The sequence below is a fragment of the Electrophorus electricus genome, chromosome 5, assembly GCF_041902795.1.
Source record: "Electrophorus electricus isolate QZ-2024a chromosome 5, ASM4190279v1, whole genome shotgun sequence".
Lineage (NCBI taxonomy): Eukaryota > Metazoa > Chordata > Actinopteri > Gymnotiformes > Gymnotidae > Electrophorus > Electrophorus electricus.
In genome coordinates this window covers 20,389,852-20,412,662 of record NC_137501.1, presented here as the reverse complement: position 1 = coordinate 20,412,662, position 22,811 = coordinate 20,389,852, and the positions used below count along the sequence as shown (strand labels likewise).

Here is a 22,811-nt window from a genome sequence, read left to right as displayed (position 1 = left end):
TTGGTTGCTTGTTATAAGCAGGAATAATCACCCTTATTCTGGTGTTGTGTAGGTCACATGTGATTGAGTGCATACACCACACAAATCAAGAAGCCAGAAGAACCAGACCTTTCTACAGTGCATGCAACCATTTACAGCTATCGTACTTAATACAAGAGTGAACGTGATTGGCTGCACCATACAAACAAGGCAGTAGTTCCTGTATTTTCGTTGCTCTATATTTTATTCTAGAACACATCTTACTTAAACCCCAGAAAAACAAATCTAAAAAGCAAAAGTATAAACCCTGAACCCATCAAAGGCTGACCGTGGGCCTGCCTTGCATGAGGCACCGCTGGCTGACTCTAGGTCATCTTCTTGCGCTTCCTGTTCTGGAGGCGGTGCTCATAGCGCACTAGCGGCAGCTCCAGGCTGGCCATCCTGTGTTCGTTACATGTTCCTGACTCCTCCAAGCTGGTGAAAGTGGGCTGTCGGGACAGTTTCAACCCCATGGCCTTCGCCAACTCAATCATCCTGCACACAGAACACTTCTGGGTCATGCTATCGAACTGCATCATGCACCACTTACTTGCCTGTTACATCCACCGGGCGATGCTATTAAACACGTTTTACCACGAGCAAGGGACAGACATTTCTCAGTGTTTCATCTCCTTGTGATGGAGAGATATGCTATATGTAGCTTTCAAGGGAATTACTGAAAAAACAGACAGGAGAGAGGAGACATTAGGTTTCATGACTGAGTGGTTATGTGATTCTTATATTTGTGTGCATGAGACTGACTTGACTTCGCTGATGGTCAAGTCTCTGTGTAGGAGTGTGAGGTCAGCCGTCTGGTCTCCCATATGAAGCAGCAGGGCCAGGCAGTGGGAGGCTAACTTCACCACCATGGAATTTGGCACTGTACTCTTCAATCTTGGGGGGGGGGAAACGACAACAATTAAGTGTGTCCCACTGACCATTTACAGAAATAAATTTGCATGCAGTATAAAATGATTCCTCAAGGGAAAACTTGTACATGTATTATGATCAACACAGCCCAATAAAAATATGTTCAAGAATTTAGATTACAGCTCTCACTAAACTGTACTACACACCTTCCATTATCAAATTTCTCCACGGTGAAGTTTTTCTGCACTTTATTGAAGATGACACGGGGACAGCTATCCTCATCAACTTCCAGAAGCAAAACCCAGAGACCCAGCAATTACTGACAATTGTAATCCAAATTGATCTTTAAAAAAAAAAAAAATGACTCCAAAGAGAACACATACAACAAAAGCAATAGAGCAATAAATTCAGTGGCCAAATTCCTTTTGCACCCAGACACATGTACACTGTAACTGCCGGTACTCACATTTGCGGTTAAGCTTTCTCTGCTTGGCAATGCGGATGAGGAATGCCAGGTACCAGGCACAGCAGGCCTGCTGCTGCCGAGCCTTAGCTGGCTTGGGGAGGGACTGCAGGTGCCTCAGCACAGACATGGGACTACAGAACACAGAGATCAATCAGGGGTCTGGGACTGAACAGCTGCCAACATGGCCGTCGTACAACTGCCACTAGAGCAGACACTGTGACCCAATATGGTAACACGGCTGAGCCAAAATGTTCATCTTTCCACTTACATGTCGCGCTCCTTCATCTTCAGGTCTTCTGAGGTCAGTCGTGCCATCTTTTCACCGACATCCTTGAGCAACTCAAACTCGACTTGAGACAGGACTAACAGGACATTTATTAAGGAGCTTATGGTCAGCACTCAGCAGCTATCAACAACAACTTCACTGTTACATGCATGATTAACTTTAGATCCTTGTTATAACTAGTCATATGTCAATCATTACAACTGCTAAACCTCAATAAAGCCAACCACGCCTGATCACAGTGATGACCAGGGAATACTCCCATTGATTCATGATCAGTTTCATCAAATTAACCCTCTTACATTTTAGGTGGTACTACCTGATATTAATCTATAGGATTCATGCCAGAAACCAAAGCCTGAGCCTGTGAAGCTGAAGCACTTGTGCATGGTTGCATGTTTTTGAAACCAGCCACGATGGTGTCTGTAACATGGGAAGGATACGGCCATTGAGTGGGTAAACGTCCTCTGGCTTCTCTGCATCCCTGTTGCATAGCGGGAGAAAAGGAGTGGACTCCGTCTCAGCCTGCCATTCTGCAACCTCCTGCTCTAATGCTGAAACACAGAGACAGAGAAAGAGAGAAAAACATAGAACATCATTATTTTATTTTTACTTTTAATTTTAGGTTTATTTGAACTACTGCTATTATAAGACAATCTCTTTGGATGATCATGTTTTCCCCTACCATGACCTACAGACCTGCCCAACTTTTACATGACATTTCATAGCAAACAGGGCTGCTCATCTCATGGCCTCTCTTGTAACATTTGGTGCTAATTAGGTCAGAAGAATACATTGCCCAAGCATACAACCCCCTCTACAGTGTGAAGGTTACGTGTGTGTGTGTTCACCTTCTAGGCCCTTTCGCTCTATGATGGTATTGGCAGCACGTGCTACAGCCTTCTGCAGCATGTCGTCTCCCACCTCATTCATCCGCCGGGAACTCAGTGCACGCTTCTGTTTTGTGGTGCCAAATGCCTCGATAAGGGCGTCCACCTGTGGAAACACATGCGCGTTCACACTTTGAGTCCATGTGTGGTGAGCCTCAGAACAAGACTGCTGACCTAGGATCAACTCTGTCCTTGCGGTGTTTAAGAATAATAAATACTCTATTCATCCTGAGGGAAATTTGCGTGTCACAGCAACACCGTCCATAACAAAACACAAGGGCGCTAAACACAACAATAGTATAAAACATAAGATAAAATATCACAAACATTAACAGGAATCACATCTATTATGTACAAGTATGTAACGCAATGTAATGCAAACATAAAATAGTAGAATTGGTACTATACCACATGTGCATTGTGCAATAGAGGGAAAGAAATATGGAAATGAAGAGCAAACACAGCTCAGGTAAGTCCAACGCATGACCCTATGACTTACCCTTTCTTTGTAAGTCTGGGTCTTGTTTTGTTCAGCATTTGCTTCACTTTCTCCTACAAAGACCATAGAGATCAAAATAATATTCTTTTTCCCTTTTCACCATGTCCCACATGTTCACATAACATCAGTGCAAATATTCCCCCAAAAAATATTTGTTTGATATATTGATAATGTTTAAGAATAGAAAAGCACACTTGCATGTATATTATATAGCTCCAAATTCTTAGGGCACTTTGTGTGTGTACCTGGTATAATGGGCTGCAGGTTATAAAGCTGAGCACTCTGTACCTTCATTATCTTGTTCCTTTTATCTAAGACCCCCACAAAATATCTGCAAAGAATCACAGCCCATCGTAAACTCCAGTATACAAACCCGCGGCCACACACGGAACCGTTTAAAGGCACGTACTTGCACAAGTTGTTGCACTGTAAGGAGCCGGGCCCAAAGTTGGTCCCAACATACGACAATCTCTCGGATTCTGCCACCTACAATACAAATAAAGGCCGTGATCGCACAGCGTTCTGTCATACAACTCTATTAAAAGTATACATTTAGTATCCATTTGGGATATCCTTACCACAATCCGCCGCATTTTCTTCCTTGGATTGGCTCCATCGACGTGTTTGAAGAGCTGGAAGTTTAGCTGGTCGGTATCTTTCACGAGTCCGTTTGAGAATTTGACTGCAAAGATTATTATAAAAGAGAAAATGTGTGGCTAGCTATCCAACGCTATAATGGTAGTGTTATTGGTATAACGTGAGCTCCGTGGCACTTAATTTGTCGGTACGGCCTCCTTTACTCATGTAAGAATCACTCTCGGAGAGATTCAATGCACAACTAGCATGCTAGCAGTTATCATCCCACGTGTGCATCTGGAATTTAAGGGTATTCTTTGGATTTTCTCTACAGCTCACCCAACGTAAATCCACTGAGAAGTCAAATGAATATAGAGTTTGTTTGTGCATAATTACCAATAACCGCGCTTTCTTCTCCGGCTTCCTCACAGGGACTCCATACACAAGCCATTATTATTACTTGCTTATCCTATCTAGCTTCTTGAGACTGTAACGTCCTTCCTCCATGAGACCTTGACGTTGGTTAGAGCGCCGCCATGTGGTCAGTGTAAAACTGGCGAAAGCGGGACGAAGACTTTTATATTGACACGCTGAAACATAACCCACCGGAAGTGAATTTTGAAATGTTTTCGAGGTCCATAAGTATCGACCATGTAAAATAAGATTTTTGTTTTGTTTTGTTTTGTTTTGAGTCATGTTGAACATTTCACTTCATAAGTGAATGCCAAATAAGTGTGTGATGGATTCTAAACGACTCTCAGCAAACGTGGTACGTAGCAAAAGAACACTGGCAAACTAGGTTCTTTTGCCATTTTCGTCAAGGGTTTATTTCAATAGCTAACCTTTCCTAGATAGAGACCTAGCTGTCTCTAGCTAGCTAACCTAGCAAAGTATGAGGTTTTCCATTCTTTGTTGTTTAGTTTCCTAAATATTTGACATGGAACACTATTTGCAGGATGGCTTTGTAGTGTGATAGTGTGTCGTAGCACACGAACATGATCATTTGTGTTTATTCTTTTCACCTGGACTTCAAAGAAGTTTGCCTGCTAAATTGTGTTCCGTTCCACAATACGTGTGTGTGTGTGTGTGTGTGTGTGTGTGTGTGTGTGTGTATAGCAAAGTAACAGAAACACAGACTTAACCCAGAGTACAGAGGATGACCCTTTGATTGATGGGCCGCTCATATCCAAAGATGCATTAGAGTCATCCATCAAAAGAGAGTTCCAGAAATTACCCACTGCCTGGACAGCAGGATTACTGATGGTAGTACATGTGAGTATGAAGATCTCATAACTGGAGGGTGTCCTATTAAGCCACACTCATGGGCTGGTGAGCTAAAGTGTTCAGTTTAATGTAGATTAGATCAGTAAGAATTCCCAAGAGCTTAATAATTAGCTGATCAACCAGGTGTGTTTAGATTAGGGAAAACGCTGACTTTGGATTTCACCTAAAGTTAGCTCTCTGTTCCAGCAGCCTATCTTGGGACAGTATGTGGCTCTTATGTCTCTGCTGTGGTTGTGTGCTGACACAGCCATTTCAACACAATGAGAAGAGCTTGTAATTATCAGAACAACCCACACTAAAGTACACTTTGTGGGAGTACTCCAGGACTGCCAATAAGGGAATTACTGTACTAGTTGCTCTGGCACCCCCTGCCCTGCTGTTCCCCTCTCTTAACCCAGAGCACTCGATGATCGGTCAGCATCTCGAGACAGGGGAAATGTGGCGGGCATTTCCTTGATCGCATCGGTGCCCTCTGTGCACGTCATCCGCATGTTGCCATGGCCCCCCTAGGTGGTGTTGGTGGGCCTGTGCGTGACCCTGGCAGTGGTGTGCGTGCTGGTGGGCAACCATGCAGAGGAGTGCGAGGTGGCGCTCTCCGGGCTCGACACCGTTGCTGCAGTGTTGCTGGCCAAGACGGCCCTGTGGCTGCTGGTCTTCCTGTTTGAGAGGTGCGTGCAGCACCAGCACAGCATGGCGAGGAGGAGAGGATACCTGCGCTTCTACAGGGTTACCAGGGAGCTGCAGCACATGCCCCTCCTCATACACTCTGCAGGTACAAACAGTGTGCTCACATACATATACACACTCACGCACACACACTAACATTTCCTCTGGTCTGGTGAGTCTGTGTACACAGCATTGTTGCAAGAATGCTCACTTTTTCATTAAAGTTTTTTAACCAACCACTAGGTGGCAGCATGTGTGGCTCTCTCTCGCTCTCTCTCACGCGCTCTCTCTCTTGCTCTCTCTCACTCACTCTCTGTTTCTGCAGGTAATGCAGCAGTACTGGTAGTCATGGCACCCTCCTCTATTTTGGACAAAAGGGTCAGAAATCTCTCAGTGTATTTGTTGATCGTCATCATCTGTGTGGAGCTACTCGCCTCCATCATATGTCTGACCAAATACACAGGTACACTCACCCGCTCACTCAGGAGGATCTTTGTAACGAAAGCTTAATTGACCCCAGCCCCTCAATATAATCTTATGGAGCTTTTTAAAGGCCTTTTTTTCATGCACATTATAAAACGCCTGTGTCATACACACCTGCACCCCACTACCCCCATGCATCACAATGGCCTGGCTACAGTCTTTATCCCCTTCAGGATCACACACACCAGGCAGCTGTATGACAATCACCCAGACTTCACCCTCTCCTGCCTGCTCTGTTCCAACTCTTTTGACCTTTTATTCCCACTCTCTCTTTTATTCTGTCTTTTACAAATTCTTCGTGCATGCTCTTTCTACTACTTCTCCTTCTTTCTAATTCTTCATTTCCTGATTTATTCTTTCTCAGTATCTCTCATTTGGGCTGGGGTGGATCCATTACAGTGGTACCTCCTAAAGTGAAGTGCAGCTGAGGTCAGCGAGGGAGGGTTGTGGGGGGTTGGGGAGAGGTGTCTCATGATGGGCTCAGAGTTTGGTGTTTTTGCCAGAGGCAACCTGAAGCAACTCCACCCAAAAAACCATGGCATTGTCTTACTATTGACACTCTCTCCCTCTATCCTACTTACACACTCACACACACGCCTATCAGTACCTGGATTCCTTGGATGATTAGTGAAGTGAAGCATGACCATGTTCAGAGACGCACCTTCTTAAGTTTACTGCAGTATGATTGAACTCTGCCGATAGGTTGTGTATGTGTGATTCTTGAGTTGTGTTTTCTTGCATGCGAGGATGTTCACTTCATATTGAGTGAATTGCACCTAAAATGGTTATATTTGTGTTTGTGTTGAATTTCTGTATATGTATATATGTCTTTACAGTTAGGACTGTAGCTATGTCAATATCCCTGACAGCTGAAAAGCAATGTTACAATTTTGCTGGGTTTATTTATATAGTTTTTGAGATATACATATGTAAGCCCATGTTTATTGTGCTAATGAGCGATCCCTATCCATTTGCCCATCTCTCCTTCCATCCAGTTATCTTCTGCTCTCCATCTCTCTCTCCCTCTTCCTAAAGGAAGGTGCAGTTAGGCCTGTGTCACCCTCCTAGTCCTTTGATGTCACATCTCTCTCCCTCTGCCTCTTCATTTGAAAATGAATGCAGAGTTCTGCATGGGCCGTATGCCACCTCTGCACTTCAAAGCCAATTTAGGGCCCTTCAAAGGGAGCAAGGGAATGAGAGAGGGAGGGCGGGAGCAAGTGTGGGTTTTTGACCTACAATGCCTAACCCTATAGCACGTGAAGTGATGCGTGGATGACATTGTCGAATCCGATAAACGGGAATGTGATTGGTATCCAAAATTCTGTACATAATGTTGGCTTACTTTCAGATTTTTTGGAGGACAAAGTTCTCTAGAGAGAGAATGTTGGAGTGGAGGAAGGGACAGATGGAAAGTGATGGATGAGAGAGAGATGCACAGAATCTTAAAAACTAGAAGAGAGAGCAAGAGGATATGCATGGAATGAGGGTTGGGATAACGTAACTGCTGGGATGAGAGGAGAGAGGCAGGAAGGTACACCTGGACACCTAACGAATGACGCATGGACTGTGGCACTAAAACAAGTAGCAAGGTGAATGTAGGATCAATCAGTGCTCAGTGATATGGAGTGGCTTTGTGATGTGTGCACATGCATATCTCTTGATGCAAAGCTATAATATGCATCCTTAAAGGCATGTACTTGCACAAGCTATTGCATTGTAACCAAAGTTGGTCCCAACATACGATAAATCTCTCTGATTCTGCCACCTACAATACAAATAAAGGCCATGTTCACACAGCGTTCTGTCACACAATTCTATCCATAATATGGTGATATCCCAAATGGATATTAAATGTATATTTTCTTCCTTGGGTTGGCTCCATCTATGTTAGAGCTGGAAGTTTAGCTGATTGGTATAGGTAACAACAGCTGAAGTGAAAAACACTGAAGTGCAGAGTTCTGAAAGGTGTGTGTGTGTGTGTGTGTGTGTGTGTGTGTGTGTGTGTGTGTGTGTGTGTGTGTGTGTGTGTGTGTGTGTGTGTGTGTGTGTGTGTGTGTGTGTGTGTGAGAGAGATTACGGTTATTATGACTGTTTATTTTTATGGTGTCTCTGACAGAGGGAAGTGCTACTGTTTAACATTGATATGAGGAATGTCACACACTTACTTAGTGCTCTCTCTCTCTCGCTCTCAAAGAACATTCCACAGCTCCTTTTGATGTGTGGTGACGGATCTGTGTAATTATCCTTAATTATCTCTCCACATTAAATGTCAGAGCTCATTGCTGAAGCAGTATATGTTAGTACTGTTAGTAATATATGCGAAAGTATTTTGGCAGATGGTTGTGTGTGGGTGAGTGCACATTATCAGAACTCCCTCTCCATTGGTGAGAGAAATGAATGGCCCATTGGGCCCCATTTCCTCCAGGTGAGAGAGATGGTTTACTGTGTGTGCAGGTGGGTGTTTCTGATAATTGAATTGATCATTAAGAATTAGTCAGCCCCTGAGTGTCAGTGTACATACTTGGCACTGCATAGATTATACACCGATTTGAAAACCTTTGCAGTGCATAACTGTTTTACTAAAACATTGTATTGTTTTGCACATCCTTGCAATCTAATTTCAATACAAATTTCTTTGTATATGTATCATTATAGTTTTTATATCAAGGTGATATCGCATGCTAGCATTTTGTTTTGAATTTACAGTGCTGCTCTTTCAGGGGGGAAAAAAGAGAGAGAAGGTTCCCCTTGTACATAATGCTGTGCATTTTAAGATTTCAAATTGGTCCTCGGTTCCGTTTCTAGTTCTGTTCCTATAGTGTCCCTTGAAACCTGTAATTTGAATTCTGATTGGTGAATGGAATGAGAGCATACTCAATTGCTGTTGCCATGGTGAGGCTCTAGCAGAAGTGTGTGTGTGTGTGTGTGTGTGTGTGTGTGTGTGTGTGTGTGTGTGTGTGTGTGTGTGTGTGTGTGTGTGTGTGTGTGTGTGTGTGTGTGTGTGTGTGTGAGACTAGAGATCCATGGGGGGGATACACAGGTGTCACCTATCCCATCATAACATGCTATCCCATCCCTTAACCACACCATGAATGTTCTTGTTTCTGATACCAAGATATGGCCATGGATCCTGTCTCATATGCATACACGCATGACATTTGCTTTCTCGCACACCTACTACTGGAGGGGGTACTCTTAATATCTCTCACACCCCTGAGATAATCTATACATCTGAAGGAACTTGCCAAAAGAGAGAAAAGGGGTTGTCCTCCTTTTGATATTATTAGAACACGTACTATATTTGCTGTAATCCTTAGTGCCTAAGAAAGAAGAGGCTTGTCTTTAGACCACACACAGTCTGAGAGAAGTCAATGAGAGAAAGGATAAAGAATATTCCATTTCTTTTTCCAGAAGGTTCTTTCATTTGACCCACTGCATTTGTGCCTGTTTGCTTGTGTTGCAGTGCATGTGTTGCGGTTCAACAAGCAGAGTCCAAGCCCAGATGTCAGTGAGGAGGAGCACTCCCACACATTCTCTGCAGGCACCAGTGTCACGCGCACAGAGACGGGTTTCAGGTATCGAGAGTGCTCGTTAGATGGGTGAACGTTAATGAGTGTGCACTGAGACACCACATGTTCAGATGGCCTTACACCCTGCTTCAGGCCACTGTGACCCATTAGCCCACTGCACTCAAACACCAGAAGCACTTTGAGTTCTCAGGAACCAAAAAATATCCAAAGAATAAAACGGCACAATTAAAACAATACCCGCAATGCAATTTTTAAACATACTAAATACACACACACACACACACACACACACACACACACACAAACCACAAGGCTGTAATAATTAAAAGTTCGTTCTTCTCAAACTGACTAAGATTTTGCACTAAAGACCTTCCAAACTGCATTGAGGTTTGTAGGAACAAATAAAGTGTAACGCTTTGCTGTTCAAACACATTTTCTTTAAGTTAAGTGCTGTTACTTGAGCTTGAAATGTGCTCTAAAATTACTAGGTAGAACTCCCCTCCCCACCCAAATCTCTAATTAGCATCTCCATAGGTGGAGACAGACACACACAAACACCCCCCAACAAACACACCCGAACACACCCTCTAGTCATGCCGAAGGGTCTGTAAACAGATCATATAAACTCTGTTTCCTTTCAGAAACACTGCATTTCCATCACACATACACGACCACATTAACGCTAACACGTGTGCGCGCACACACACACACACACACACACACACACACACACACACACACACCAGTGATGGCACTGGTGTTCTCTGGGAAGATCCATTCTTTTTGTAAATTATGTTGCTCATATCATGGCCTGGTGACCCGCCACTGTAGACTTACATTATAGAGAAAAGGATATGAACATGTCAGTTGAATATTCTTAAGTATCCATGTGCACATGCACTTAATGATGTGTGTTATTTGAAACAGGGATGGCTCTAGCCTTGAAGAGGTGGTGGAGAAACAGGCTGACCTGATAGAGTATCTGAAGCAGCACAACACGCAGCTGAGCAAGAGACTCCTGGCCTTGTCCTCCCAGCAGGCCAGGGCCTGAGCCCGGGAAACAGGGGCCTGAGACTGAGCTCCTTCTAACTGCCTTCATCTCCGCACTTTAAACATGCACGTGTGTCCGTGTTGACTGACAGTTGTGGTCATGGCTGACTAATCACAGGGCTTCTAATGGTGAAAAAGAGCCTTGGTAACCTCTCCCTAACAACGCTTCTTTCATGTTCCCATGGTGACAAACGCGTTAAGCGTTTTGCTGCAATATGTTATACGGGGGACTCTTGAAGATGTATTAATTCATGATCCCCATCTTGATCACTGGCAAAAATGTAAGTGTCTTTATTTTGTTTGTTTGTTCATATGGATCTAAATTGCATTGATGAGGGTTTTTTAGCCATTCTATGTTTGAACTAGGTACTGTATTTTTCATGTTTAATTCAGTGTGTTTTGTATTGACTTGTTTTTTGATGGAAGATGTGAGCTTTTCCCATAATAAAATTTAATTTGTTGAAGCAGTGAAACATGCACTTTTAAGTGACTTTTTAAACTCCTGCTTTATGGTATGAGAGGTGGCAGTACCTTTTTTAGATTGGTAAATGGTCAACTACAAGGAATGAAATTACTGTCTCGGTCAGGGTCATAGAGTGGGTTAACAGAATGTGGAGCTGATAAAGCTTTCAGTTCATCACTTTACTGATTGATGCAAGTTAAATGCAAAAGTTTAATTTGAAACTTAAAAATTAAAAATGTTAATCATTAAAATGAATTCAATTCATTTGTTCTCTCAATCTTATGTAACAAATATATTACGTAAACCCTGCTAAAAGAATAATTCTCTACAAAGAAAATGTTTTTTGAAAAGAATACTTTTTATTTAATAACAATAATGATAAACTTTGAAGTGCATAACTTACATATAAACACATTTCATTCATTTCATTCTATTTACAGTGATTGGACACTCATTGGTCAGATTTCTTGTTGGCTGTGTTCGTCAGTTATATGCCTTCGTTTTCCTTTGTGTCTCTGGAGTTTGTTCTGGTCTATGTTCACAGATTTAATGCTATCTATTTTGTTCACTCTCTTCTCTTGCATTTGGAAATGTGCACAGAGTGGCACAGAAGGACCAAGAGTCACAGACGTCCTCCATCATCTCTGTATGTAAGAAGTTATTTGGTGTATTGCTGCATGTGTTGCTTTGTGGGTCCTCTCAGCTCCGGTTGGCGTGAGGTTTGTCTTGTGTGGACCAGCACTTTCTGGATCCGTAGACCCGATCTCTGCATTTCTTTTATTGCCAGTGACGGAGGTAGCCTGGGCAGAGAAGAAAACGGACTTGGTCAGACTTGGACTGTAATTTTACATCGGGCCCATTTCTTTTATTATCCATGTGTTTCTCTGTGTCTGTGTGTGTTAACTGCAAGCTGACTCCAGCTCATTGTGTGGGGGTCAGAGAGCATAGGGGAAAGGTGATGACCCCTCCGGAGTGTCTGAAAACAGTAGGCGGCTCCGAGCGGGTGTCGCAAAGAGCGTTTCTTCTTGCAGATACAGTGTCGCTTCTCACACACACACATTCACACCTGACACACACATCTTTCAACCTAAGCAGTACCATGCATTGAGTTACATGATACTGGGTCGTTGGTGGTCAAGCAAAACATGATTGAAATAGGAAGTAACAGCCAATTATATCCACGAATCGTTAAAACGGAAGGATTTGGGGATATTGTTGGGTGTTATATCCCAATTACTTAGGGTCCCTCACATCTGGATATAATTTAATATTCCATACCCTTTACCTACTTTAATTATACATTATTTCATATTATGACTTAATTGAAAATGTCACATTTTCACCCACCTATTAATTTACACATTTGCAAACATATATTACACTAGGGGGGCCTCAATTATTTTGTAAATTATGTAAACTTAAAGATAGTCACTTCAGTTTCGTCTCTGTACATTTGGCTATCCTTTTAATGTAAAACCTGAGCTTTCCTTTAATTTCAAAACCTGACCACCCATGTTTTGTAATGAGTGATTGAATGAAGATTTGGTGCTAGAGAGGACGCCACTTGGGCTTTAGTGGGAGAGTAGTATTAGAATTGCACACAGATGTGGGGGTAGGGTTTTTCCCAGCCGTGATTGGTTCTGTCCATTTCACTGGTGTACGTGAGGTAACCACTCTTCTGTGGTCTTTGAGTGTGTGTCTGTGTGTTTTGGTTACTCCTCCCAATCCAAGAGAAAGTTTTAAACTTTAAAAGACGCATCAATTACACTGTCAGTATCAAACTGTTTACCCACTTTGTGTGTGTGGGGGAACAGGGTGATTACTCAAGCTTGACATTATTGCTACCCTTATTAAAGTTTGTTTGTTAGCTAATTAATTTGGTTTCCCTCCTGTGATACAAACATACAGGTCACAAATGAGTGATAAACTATTGCATTCTTAAATGAAACACAGTTAACACAGGCATGTGTGTCATGACCTCTCAAGGTATTTTAGCTGTTTGTTGGCAGCTGTTTTAAAAACTGGAATGAAGATAATTCATACCTATTGACTTATTGCAGTACACAGCCTTTGTAAAGTCTAATGCGTTTCGTCTAATTGACCGTTTAACTATAATTTCAGGAACTCAGTGTTCTCAGTTTTGAGTATCAGTTTTGAGTATATGTGTGTAAACTTACCTCAGGGAAAAGGTACTCTGGAGTGAAGTGGGAGGCAGCGCTTGTGTGGGCAGTGGTGCCTCCGGTATTTTCGCCGCAAATTCAAAAAATCTGAAACATAATCGAAAATCTTATTTAATCAAGATTCTTCAACGTACAGTTTAAAATGTAAAAGTGTTTCTGTGTCGAAGGTCTCCCCAGTACTGGGGATAAGACAAGACAGCTGGAGTGTGCGGAAAACTAAAACAACTGTAAAAGTTCTCACGTGTGTTAGAGGCCAATATAGCAATCACGCGCTTAACGGTGATCGTAGCAACTGCCTGACTCTCGCGCACTGTGGTGCGCGTAAATGTATGTGCGCATCTTTGACCAAAGGTATGTATGTATATATATATATATATATATATATATATATATATATATATATATATATATATACATACATATACACACACACACACACACACACACACACACACACACTACCTTCATCTTCACCTTCCCCCATTTCATTCTTGTTCTCTCGGTGGTAGCCGTATGCTAATATCTCGTGCCCATTGTGTTCAAACAGCTTGATTAACAATGGGCACCGGTGCTTGAGCGCCCGCAGGCAGAAGATTAATTGCACATAGCCGCCACGACAGTGGGGTAGTGGAATGTATAGGCTAAACGGAATAATCTTTGTATACACCTCAGGTTGTAAAATAACCCAGAATATGGTTTACCATTTTGAAAAGGCTGAGATAATCTATGCAGCTATTACTGGAAAATGTTTTTATTTGTTTTCTTGCTTTTTGAAATCATGTCTGATTGGAGACATTTAAAACAACTTAATTAATTATGGAGTGAAATTAATGAATGAAGAGAATACACGAGACGCATCTGTAAGTCTACGAATCTTAGTTTACTTCGAGACATGCGCTTCTCCGGTTTCCACTCAAGTGCCAAGGCGCTAAGCACCACCACTTAGAACCCACTAAAAACCAGTGACCCCAAACCAACAGTCACTGAACCTTCTCTCGCCACGGACCAGCGATCCAGTCAGCCGGAGATAACGGCTCCTCAAACGGCAGTTCGGAATGTCCATTAGGCATCGGTTTACTTAGTTTATGTTTGCGGTGCTGAACTAATGAATCAAAAGAGCAATTTCACTGCAATCGTGAAGCCAGTTTGCTTCTGAGAATCAACTAATACGCAGAGCACAGTTTGGATTCGTAAATATATTGTAAGAATGCAAAAGCTACGTCTTACGCTACATTGATTTTCTAGTTTCCCATAGCCCTATTAAAAAAATAAGTCCACTGCTCTGAGCCCTGGCGTACATCACATTGCATCTCGTTGTAAAACGCCTACTAATAAATTCCACAAGTTCACCTTGGCCCGTGCGCAAATGCGTCGTGCCAAATGCGTTTTAGAAATCATCTCCAATTTGCATGTAGAGTCACATTAAAAACATGAGAACGCTGCAATTCACCGTAAAGTTTTTTTTTATTTGAGAAGTGTGCGCCCTACCTGGTTTCTGTGCGCTAACGAGCGTCAACACTGTGACCAGAAGCAGCAGGAGGTAGAGCGGCTGTAAGAATTTCATATTGCCGATATCTCTGATTATTTCGGCGCTTAACTCCGCAAGCTGCACAGAGATTCTTCAGAAGAACAGATGCCAGTTACGTTCCGTACGATAGTGTGAGCTACTCCCGGTCTTTTTTTTCTTGTCCCTTGTCACTCTTTTTAATTTTTAAAGTATGAAGTTAATGTTCAAGTCACGGAGGGGACGCGGCACCAGTGGAAATCCAGGAAAGACCTTCCAGCTGCTTCCAATGTCCCAGGCTGTCCAGATTTTACGACGTGATCTCTCTCTCCCTCTCTCTGGAAAGGGATCGATGACCTGTAGCTATTATGAATGTCCAGTCAGAACAATGTTGGCTCTCCTCTCTTTAAACAGACAAGAGAAAAGGGGTGGAGAGAGAGGGGAGAGGGTATGGAACCCACCCTTAGACTGGGTGGGGACAAGGGACACCTCATCTCACACACATACACACACACACACACACACACACACACACACACACTTTGCATTGCACATATTGACCCCACATGTAGAAGGTAATAGAGCGCACAGGAAGGTACCCTCCCCCATCAGAATGGCCCAAGTCAAAGTGGGGGTTTGGAAGATCCTGCGAGGGTGTGTGTGTGTGTGTGTGTACATGTGCAAAAGAGATGTTGCAGGGTGCCAAGTTTATCAATCAGAGTCAGCATGCTTGGTATGTTTTTACTGAGGTGTGTTATTACAGCAAAGTTTGGTAAATGTGTCAGAGTGAATAGCAAGTGTGTGGTTGCGTTTATGACTGTCTTTGTAAGCAGCTGAGTGTCTTGCATTTGAGAGAATGAGAGTGTTTGTGTAACTTAGAGTCTGTCTGCTTTGGGTTAGACATTATTGAAGCAATGGTCAATGAAGTGTGTGTGTGTGTGTGTGTGTGTGTGTGTGTGTGTGTGTGTGTGTGTGTGTGTGTGATGACTGTTCAGTCAGGCCAGTAAAAGGGTGTATGTGTGTGTGTGTGTGTGTGTGTGTGTGTGTGTGTGTGTGTGTGTGCATGCGTGCGTGCAAATGAGCTGTGAACACTGGGCATGGTTACATCTATGAGCTCTCACTACACTAATGAGCTGCTATTGACCTCCACTACACTACCAGGAACAAAACCTCACGCCAGGAGTCTTAGCCTGAAACACATACACACACAAGTACTTCCGATACACATATGAACATTAGGTCTAAGCAGCTGCTGATGTTTAGGGACAACAGATTTTTGTAGTGTTGGCTAGTTTTTGAACACATCATCTTGACTGTTGGATGTATCAAGTTCCATTATAAATCACCTAAAGTTATAAAGTATATTACAGAATAGTAAACCAGAGATTCACCATCTTGACCTTCTAGGACATTCTGTCTCGATTTTCTCTAACAAATTCAAACTTGCCTTCTAAACAACTACATAAAAGCAGCAGGTTTTTAACCCTCACATCCTCCCTAATATACAGGCTTTTTGGAAGAGCTTCACCTTAGTTATATAATATCTCACCACCACCTACTGTCACATATTTTAAATACATCTCACTTCACTTTAGTAAAGAAGCTGCTCTTAAATACTGGAGTGTTTCTGAAAATGCTTTTGGTATGTTGTATATAATATATAGTTATAGTTTAAGGTATATAACTTGTGGAGTGTGGTGCCTTTGTGAAATGTTCTTGTATATCAAGCAGCATCTTGGGGAGAGGGAAAGTCTGGCAGGGAGACAGGGAGAACAGCAGGATGCTTTGTGCACGTCACAAATAGGTACTGTGATGCTAAATTCAACAAATACTGTCCTATGAGTATGTTATGGGTCTGGTGTGGTAATGGTATTAGACATACAGACTCTTCCCCCTCCCTCGCTCTCTCTCTCTGTCTTTCTCTCTCGCTCTCTGTCTGTGTTGTAATGAGTTTGAGTTGTTAATGGGTTTGCCTTTGTTTAGGAGGGTACAACTAGTATGATATGCAAACAAGGCCCATCAAGCAGATAAATAGAAGTAAATATCAGACAATTTGTCTGTGCATTAATGTGTATGAGATCTCTAAGTAAGCAGAAAGTGTGTGTGTGTGTGTGTGTGTGTGTATGTGTGTGTGTTATTACTGTGGCATGTGTTTCTTTATTTACATCAGCATATGTTTATGTTCATAATTAAACACATATGTGTAAGGCTAAGGCTAAGTGTGTAAAATGTTAGTCTTCACTTTTGGCTGTGCGCGCGCGTGTGTGTGTGTGTGTGTGTGTGTGTGTGTGTGTGTGTGTGCACATGTGTCATTTACAACAGCTCTTGATTAATATACTAGAGCTACCATGGAGTTTTAGTCCCACAAGTGATTTCTTGGGAGATCTTAACAGTTTACTAATGTGTGTGTGTGTGTGTGTGTGTGTGTGTGTGTGTGTGTGTGTGTGTGTGTGTGTGTGTGTGTGTGTGTGTGCGTGCGCGCGCACGCACGCACGCGCTGTGGATGTACATGTGCATGTTTGTGAGTTGTATAGTTTTAGACCTTGTATTACTTGATATATCTTGCTTGCTATAGATTTTTTCAGGTGTGTGTGTGTGTGTGTGACTACACATTCTCCAAGCCTTTTTCATGCCAATTAGGATTAGAACACAGCATGCTATTAATGGATGAGGCAGGGAGACAGACCAACAACTCAAAACTTCAAGTCTAAAGCCTGCCTTTAACAAGTGTGTGTGTGTGTCCCCGCAATTGTGTGTGTGCACGTGTGCGGACTCACAAAGAGGTTATTTACTGCTTTATGATGTTTGCAGAAATGTTCATTCTAGACCGCATGCATTCCACATGTGGTGTGCGTGTGTGTTTGTGTGTGTGTGTGTGTGTGTGTGTGTGTGTGTGTGCTCTGAGGGATTTCTAACTCTTCACTGTCTTCTACCAAACTTCAATTCTTCCAATTTGAATATGCTAATAAAGACGCTTTGTTATTCCTAGACACCTGGTATCCATGGGCACTAGTACCGATAGACTAAAGTCAATGTGTCTGTTTGAGAGAGAGAAAGAAAGAAAGATGGGTAGAAAGAGAAAGAGTGGGTAACAGAAAAAAAAATCACGTGGGAAGACCTAAGTGAACCATTTCAGAGAAAATATTATGATTTTGGTTTCATGTTAAGATGTATATGATAGGTAGTAAATTGACTTAGTGAAGTTAATATATGCATGTGGGTGCGTGTGTTCTAACCCTTAATGACAGGTGCAGCCACCAAGTCTGGCATGTGTGTCTGTGTGTGCCTCGTCAGTTTGTCATGTCTGTCTTTCACTCTGTGTTGCAATATTTACTTTGTTAGGGATTAGATGTCATTACTGGGATTAACCTGCCTCCTCAAATAATACCTATACTGATGCTATGAACACACTCAGCCCAGACTCCCTCCAGTGGCTTTGTGTTGGAGTTACCATTAATATACAATTACTAAATTTAATCCCAAACTATCTCATTACTTTTTACACAATGACTTGGCTTGAAAACCTTGCTTTATTGGAATCTCCATTCATTATCCTCCCATCAATCATCACTTTCGGACCTCACAGGCCAGCTGGCTGGATGTTTTGTGGTGTTGGATAATTCTCAGTCCCTTGACAATGATATCAAAAATCCCAACAACACTGCTGAGAGTGATAAACTTGTACCAGCTCAACAACCACAGTCATGCCGCCACCATGTATTAGTGTTGCGTTGAGAATGGTTCACCCCCAGATGATATGGAGACAGCATTAGTGTAGAAGCCAGAGACTAATAGAGGTTGATGAGTTGGGAATGTGAACAGATGGACTACAATCTGTAACTGTGCGTGTAGAGTTAAGGGCATCTAATAAAGTGTAGGTACGATGTAGATGTTATAATAAAGGGGTTAATGAGACTGGTCTCTTTCTCTCAGACACACAGTCACACACAAATATACAATGACCTTTTTCACTCCTCTCCCAACTGGCAAGATGTCAGGTCAGTGCTACAAGATCAAGAACACATGATGTGGCAATCTAAGGAATCACACACGCACTCATGCACGCGCACCCCCCCCCCCCACACACACACATACACATACACATACACACACACACACACACACACACACACACACACACACACACACACACACACACACACACACACACACATTTATTTTCATGGAGATTTACCAAATGACTAAACAAACGTCTCCACAATATTAAAGCTTTTATGTTTCATGTGGAATTTTAATCCCTACAATGCCCCCACCCAAGCAAACACATACACAATGACCCACTAACACTCACATGTTCACACACACAAGCATATGACAATTTAAGTGTTACAGGAAGTGTTATCTGTGCTGAACTTTATTTATTGTTTCTAGAACAGATAAGAGTGATATCCTCCCTTTACCTTCCTTCTTAACCTTCCTTTAAAGCTCTCTTTGACTTCACAACATACACACATACACACACACACACACACACACACACACACACACACACACACACACACACACACACACACAATGCACACTGCAATCTCTCCCCTAAAGTTTACAACACTTATATAGGTACTTCCAGGAAACGAACTCCAAAACCACGCCCCTGATATCTTGCTCTCTTACACTCTCTCACACACACACACACACACACACACACACACACACACACACACACACACACACACACACACACACCATATTTCTCCCATCTCGTTTTTCATGTATTCATCAACATGAACACTATAAACAATATATATATATATATATATATATATATATATATATATATATAGTATATTTATTATTGTGACACAGCAAGTGAAATTTGTATTTTTCTATTTCATTTCGTAGGTATGGATTTTTCTGTTTAATTTAGTAGATGTGTACTGTTTATTTCAGTCAGAATGAAATACATTGAAAACATGCTATTCTGAAACATTGATAACATGGAAATATTGATATAATTTGGGATGACTACATTAATATAGATTTACTGTAACATATATATAAACTATAAGAGATTTGCTCTATAAAATGCCGTGACAGTGTCTATTATAATATGATATGCTAATGTGAATCAGTTCTGATCCATGAAAAGTAATACAGCCATTTAACTGGTCAGGTGTAGATGTGTGCTCTCTGTTTTGCACATATGTCTTTTCCAACCAAGTAAACTGATAAAAAAAAAAGGAACCTGTAGAAACAAACTGGCAGGGAAAAGTGAGTGAGAGACAGAAGGAGTGGATAAAAAAGAGAATGAATAAGAAACCAAATTGATATGCTTTTACATCTATGTTTGTGATTTTATATGTCTGTGATGTTCTGTTGGTCATTTTTGTTTCTTTCTGTTTACTGAATGCATCTAAAAAGCGTGCATGTGGACATCCGGTATATGTACATGAGCGTCACTACAATGTCTACAAATGAATGAGTTCCGGCCAGTAGAGGGCAGTATATTCACAGTGACGCGTATCATTTCGTTCTAATCATATATATTAACCTAATGGAAATTCAGTCCCAAGTAATTGAATTACGATATGAAACAAATAATGAGTGTACAATATTGAAAAGAAATGATACAATGAATAAATTTCAATCATACTTATTGAATTACACAAAACACCACTTTTATAACTGCACTTTTGCCGCAGGGCCTATTATTATTATTATTATTATTATTATTATTATTATTATTATAAGAGTAATCAAGTCTGAAAGTAATTAAGGCACAAACCAGCATGCCTGCATGTTTCTCATTAAGCGGCGGGCTGAGGTGAACGACGCTGGCATTAAACAGACGAAAAGCCACAGTTTGTACGAATGAACTGATATGAGGCTCAGGGGTAACGGTTAAGATTCAGGGGCGGCTAATAACATTTTAGTTTGTCATTAGTGTTTCTAAATTAGATATGCATGCTGTCTGGGATTGGCGGAGTGCGGCAGTGTGTTGGTGTTTTTGATGCTAACACAGATCAGGTAATAATTACAACTGAGACCATGACAGTAGGTAATTTGGCCAAGGGGGAGGAAATTAACAGTGAAAAAGGGTGAGGCCTAGAAAGGATCCCAGAAGAAAGGTTATTAGTGACTCCCGGCATTGCAATCCTAGTAGGGTGCCCATAGAGTGGGCCCACAGAGGCTGTATTCCGACTGAAGATGCAGCAGTCCAGGTGCTTTCTAATGTATATTAATGTCTTACTTTCTCGTTAACATAAACGGTCCCGCTCCTCCTATCCTTTTCCACAGTCCTGTAAAATAATAGCTGGTTTTGTTTAATTAAGGAACATATAAACCACACATTAATGTTTCAGGCTGGAACCATGCCTTGATCTTAATTACATTTTTTTTCTTTGCTGCTTGTAGTAATTGTGCTTAATTTTATTATTACATTTTTTTATTGAAATAAATTGTTTTATGCAACTTTTCTTTTATTTTGCATTAAAAAAAAAAACATTCCTGAGGTGTTAGATATATTACAATTTTCTTTTATGATATCTGTGTAAATCATTTTGCATTGCCATTGTGTAGGAAAAACACTACACAAATAATTATGCTTTGCCTTGAAAAGGAAAGTTTTTCTAACTATAGCATTTACCTTTTGATAAGATGTTTCCTCACTGTTGTGCTGGGATTATTATCGGTTTAAAGTAGCACTGTGTAAGATTTCTTTGTTAGAAGTATTACTGAGACTCAGTAAAAGTATTAGTGAGTCAAGAGAAAAAATGGTATCCTTGTGCTGTTGCAAGTCATCCTGTGAAGCATGAAATATTGATTCAAAAGTCAGAGCCCCCAGATCTGAGGTGGCCATCATTTTAAGATTTTAAAATCAAGACTAAAAATATTTATTTTCCCTTATTAAATTACAACTAAATTCATTTACCTGACACTTTTATCCAAAGCAACTTACAATTATGACTGAGTACAGCTTGAGCAAAAGGGGTAAGAGCCTTGCTCAGGGGCCCAGCAGTGCAAACTTGAACCAGCAACTATGTGATTACAAGTCAAGTACCTTAACCACTGCCCAAGTTCACAGATTATTGCATATACTTCTGGTTTTCCTTTGCCCATCCATTTATTCCTATTTTGGAATTGAAAGTATTACTGAGTCAAGAGGAAACAATATCTGCTAAAACACAGTGTCCTTGTACAAGTCATCCTGTGAAGACTGAAATATTGATTCAAAAGTTAGATTTGGCAATGGGTTTGTTGGACCACATCAGACATCTTTATCCCTCAAAGAAAAGAAGGTTGGGGTCAATAGGTTGATTCAGAGGCTGTTTGCAATAGTCTGGAACATACAGTACCCACTATATACTGGTCCCTGAGTATCCAGTTTGCAACAAACACAAACTATACTACAAGGTCATGTGACCTACAGCATTTAGCTGACACTTTTATCCAAAGTGACTTACATGTTTGACTGAATACAATTTGAACAGTCAAGGGTTAAAGGTCTTGCTCAAGGGCCCAACAGTGGTGGGGCTTTAACTGGCAACCTTCCAATTACAAGATGAGCACCTTAACCACTGAGCTACCACTCTGTCTGTCTGTGTGTGTATATGTGTGCGTGCGTGTGTGCGGCTGGGCGTGCGTTCATGCGTGGTAGGTGCAGGGTGCAGGGTTGTTTTTGGAGTTTAATTTTGTGAAGAATGCAGTTTAGGTGCAACAGTTGGCTGAGCTGTAGTTTTGATTGATAATTGCCTTTAAGTAAGCATAAACCTAGGTACACAGCTAAGGTGTATTTTTAATTTATTTTATGCTTCCAGTACCTACAGTTGGTGGCATTATGTATGAGAGCTTTAGGAAGTGTGCCAATCAGGTCTGTGGAATTTTAATATGAATATCCATGGAGCCACTGAAGATGAAATACTCTAGAACTCACTGATTAAAAAGACAGATTTTAATTTTCGTCAACAATCATGAGCATTTGTTCTGTATATGCTCACACATGATGTAAAAAAAACCAACCCATAAGCATAATGAAATAACGATGAAGTAGTGAGCCGACTCTTCAGGGTCACATATCTCCGGAATCTG

At 41.5% G+C, this 22,811-nt stretch overlaps 3 protein-coding genes across 5 annotated transcripts; 1 reads left to right on the top strand and 2 right to left on the bottom strand.

Moving 5' to 3' along the window:
• Positions 1-204: 204 nt before the first annotated feature.
• Positions 205-4,155, bottom strand: polr1e (RNA polymerase I subunit E). Of its 2 annotated transcripts, XM_027024032.3 has the most exons (12): positions 3,999-4,155; positions 3,605-3,708; positions 3,436-3,512; positions 3,272-3,357; positions 3,027-3,079; positions 2,489-2,633; positions 2,081-2,191; positions 1,623-1,716; positions 1,355-1,485; positions 1,095-1,173; positions 781-912; positions 205-513 (listed from the first exon to the last, which is right to left on the bottom strand). In XM_027024032.3, exons 1-12 carry the CDS (start codon positions 4,051-4,053, stop codon positions 345-347), a joined length of 1,236 nt encoding a protein of 411 aa, XP_026879833.2. In that variant the 5' UTR covers positions 4,054-4,155; the 3' UTR covers positions 205-344. The 2 variants fall into 2 exon arrangements, with proteins under 2 accessions (XP_026879833.2, XP_026879834.2); XM_027024033.3 differs by lacking the exon at positions 3,272-3,357 and having other exon boundaries at positions 3,999-4,145.
• Positions 4,156-4,183: 28 nt separating this feature from the next.
• Positions 4,184-11,088, top strand: tmem192 (transmembrane protein 192). 2 transcript variants are annotated; one of them, XM_027024034.3, is made up of 6 exons: positions 4,187-4,371; positions 4,719-4,874; positions 5,397-5,658; positions 5,878-6,015; positions 9,499-9,610; positions 10,493-11,088. In XM_027024034.3, the coding sequence occupies exons 1-6, from the start codon at positions 4,324-4,326 to the stop codon at positions 10,614-10,616; spliced, it is 840 nt and encodes a 279-aa protein (XP_026879835.2). In that variant the 5' UTR covers positions 4,187-4,323; the 3' UTR covers positions 10,617-11,088. The 2 variants fall into 2 exon arrangements, with proteins under 2 accessions (XP_081570521.1, XP_026879835.2); XM_081714395.1 differs by lacking the exon at positions 5,878-6,015 and having other exon boundaries at positions 4,184-4,371.
• Positions 11,089-11,543: 455 nt separating this feature from the next.
• Positions 11,544-15,195, bottom strand: apela (apelin receptor early endogenous ligand). The gene is made up of 3 exons (XM_027024045.3): positions 14,747-15,195; positions 13,256-13,345; positions 11,544-11,878 (listed from the first exon to the last, which is right to left on the bottom strand). Exons 1-2 carry the CDS (start codon positions 14,820-14,822, stop codon positions 13,257-13,259), a joined length of 165 nt encoding a protein of 54 aa, XP_026879846.1. The 5' UTR covers positions 14,823-15,195; the 3' UTR covers positions 11,544-11,878; position 13,256.
• Between the last annotated feature and the right edge of the window lie 7,616 nt (positions 15,196-22,811).

Bases quoted from the DNA above. Each gene is read 5' to 3' on its own strand.
- tmem192 (XM_027024034.3), top strand. From the start codon at position 4,324: ATGCCAAATAAGTGTGTGATGGATTCTAAACGACTCTCAGCAAACGTG. The intron at 4,372-4,718 runs GTACGTAGCAAA...GTGTGTGTATAG, and splicing joins AACGACTCTCAGCAAACGTG to CAAAGTAACAGAAACACAGA. The intron at 5,659-5,877 runs GTACAAACAGTG...CTGTTTCTGCAG, and splicing joins CCTCCTCATACACTCTGCAG to GTAATGCAGCAGTACTGGTA.
- polr1e (XM_027024032.3), bottom strand. From the start codon at position 4,053: ATGGCTTGTGTATGGAGTCCCTGTGAGGAAGCCGGAGAAGAAAGCGCG. The intron at 2,634-3,026 runs GTAAGTCATAGG...GTGTTTCCACAG, and splicing joins CCCAGACTTACAAAGAAAGG to GTGGACGCCCTTATCGAGGC. The intron at 913-1,094 runs GTGTGTAGTACA...CCCCCCCCCAAG, and splicing joins GAGAAATTTGATAATGGAAG to ATTGAAGAGTACAGTGCCAA.
- apela (XM_027024045.3), bottom strand. From the start codon at position 14,822: ATGAAATTCTTACAGCCGCTCTACCTCCTGCTGCTTCTGGTCACAGTG. The intron at 13,346-14,746 runs GTAGGGCGCACA...ATTATGTTTCAG, and splicing joins CGTTAGCGCACAGAAACCAG to ATTTTTTGAATTTGCGGCGA.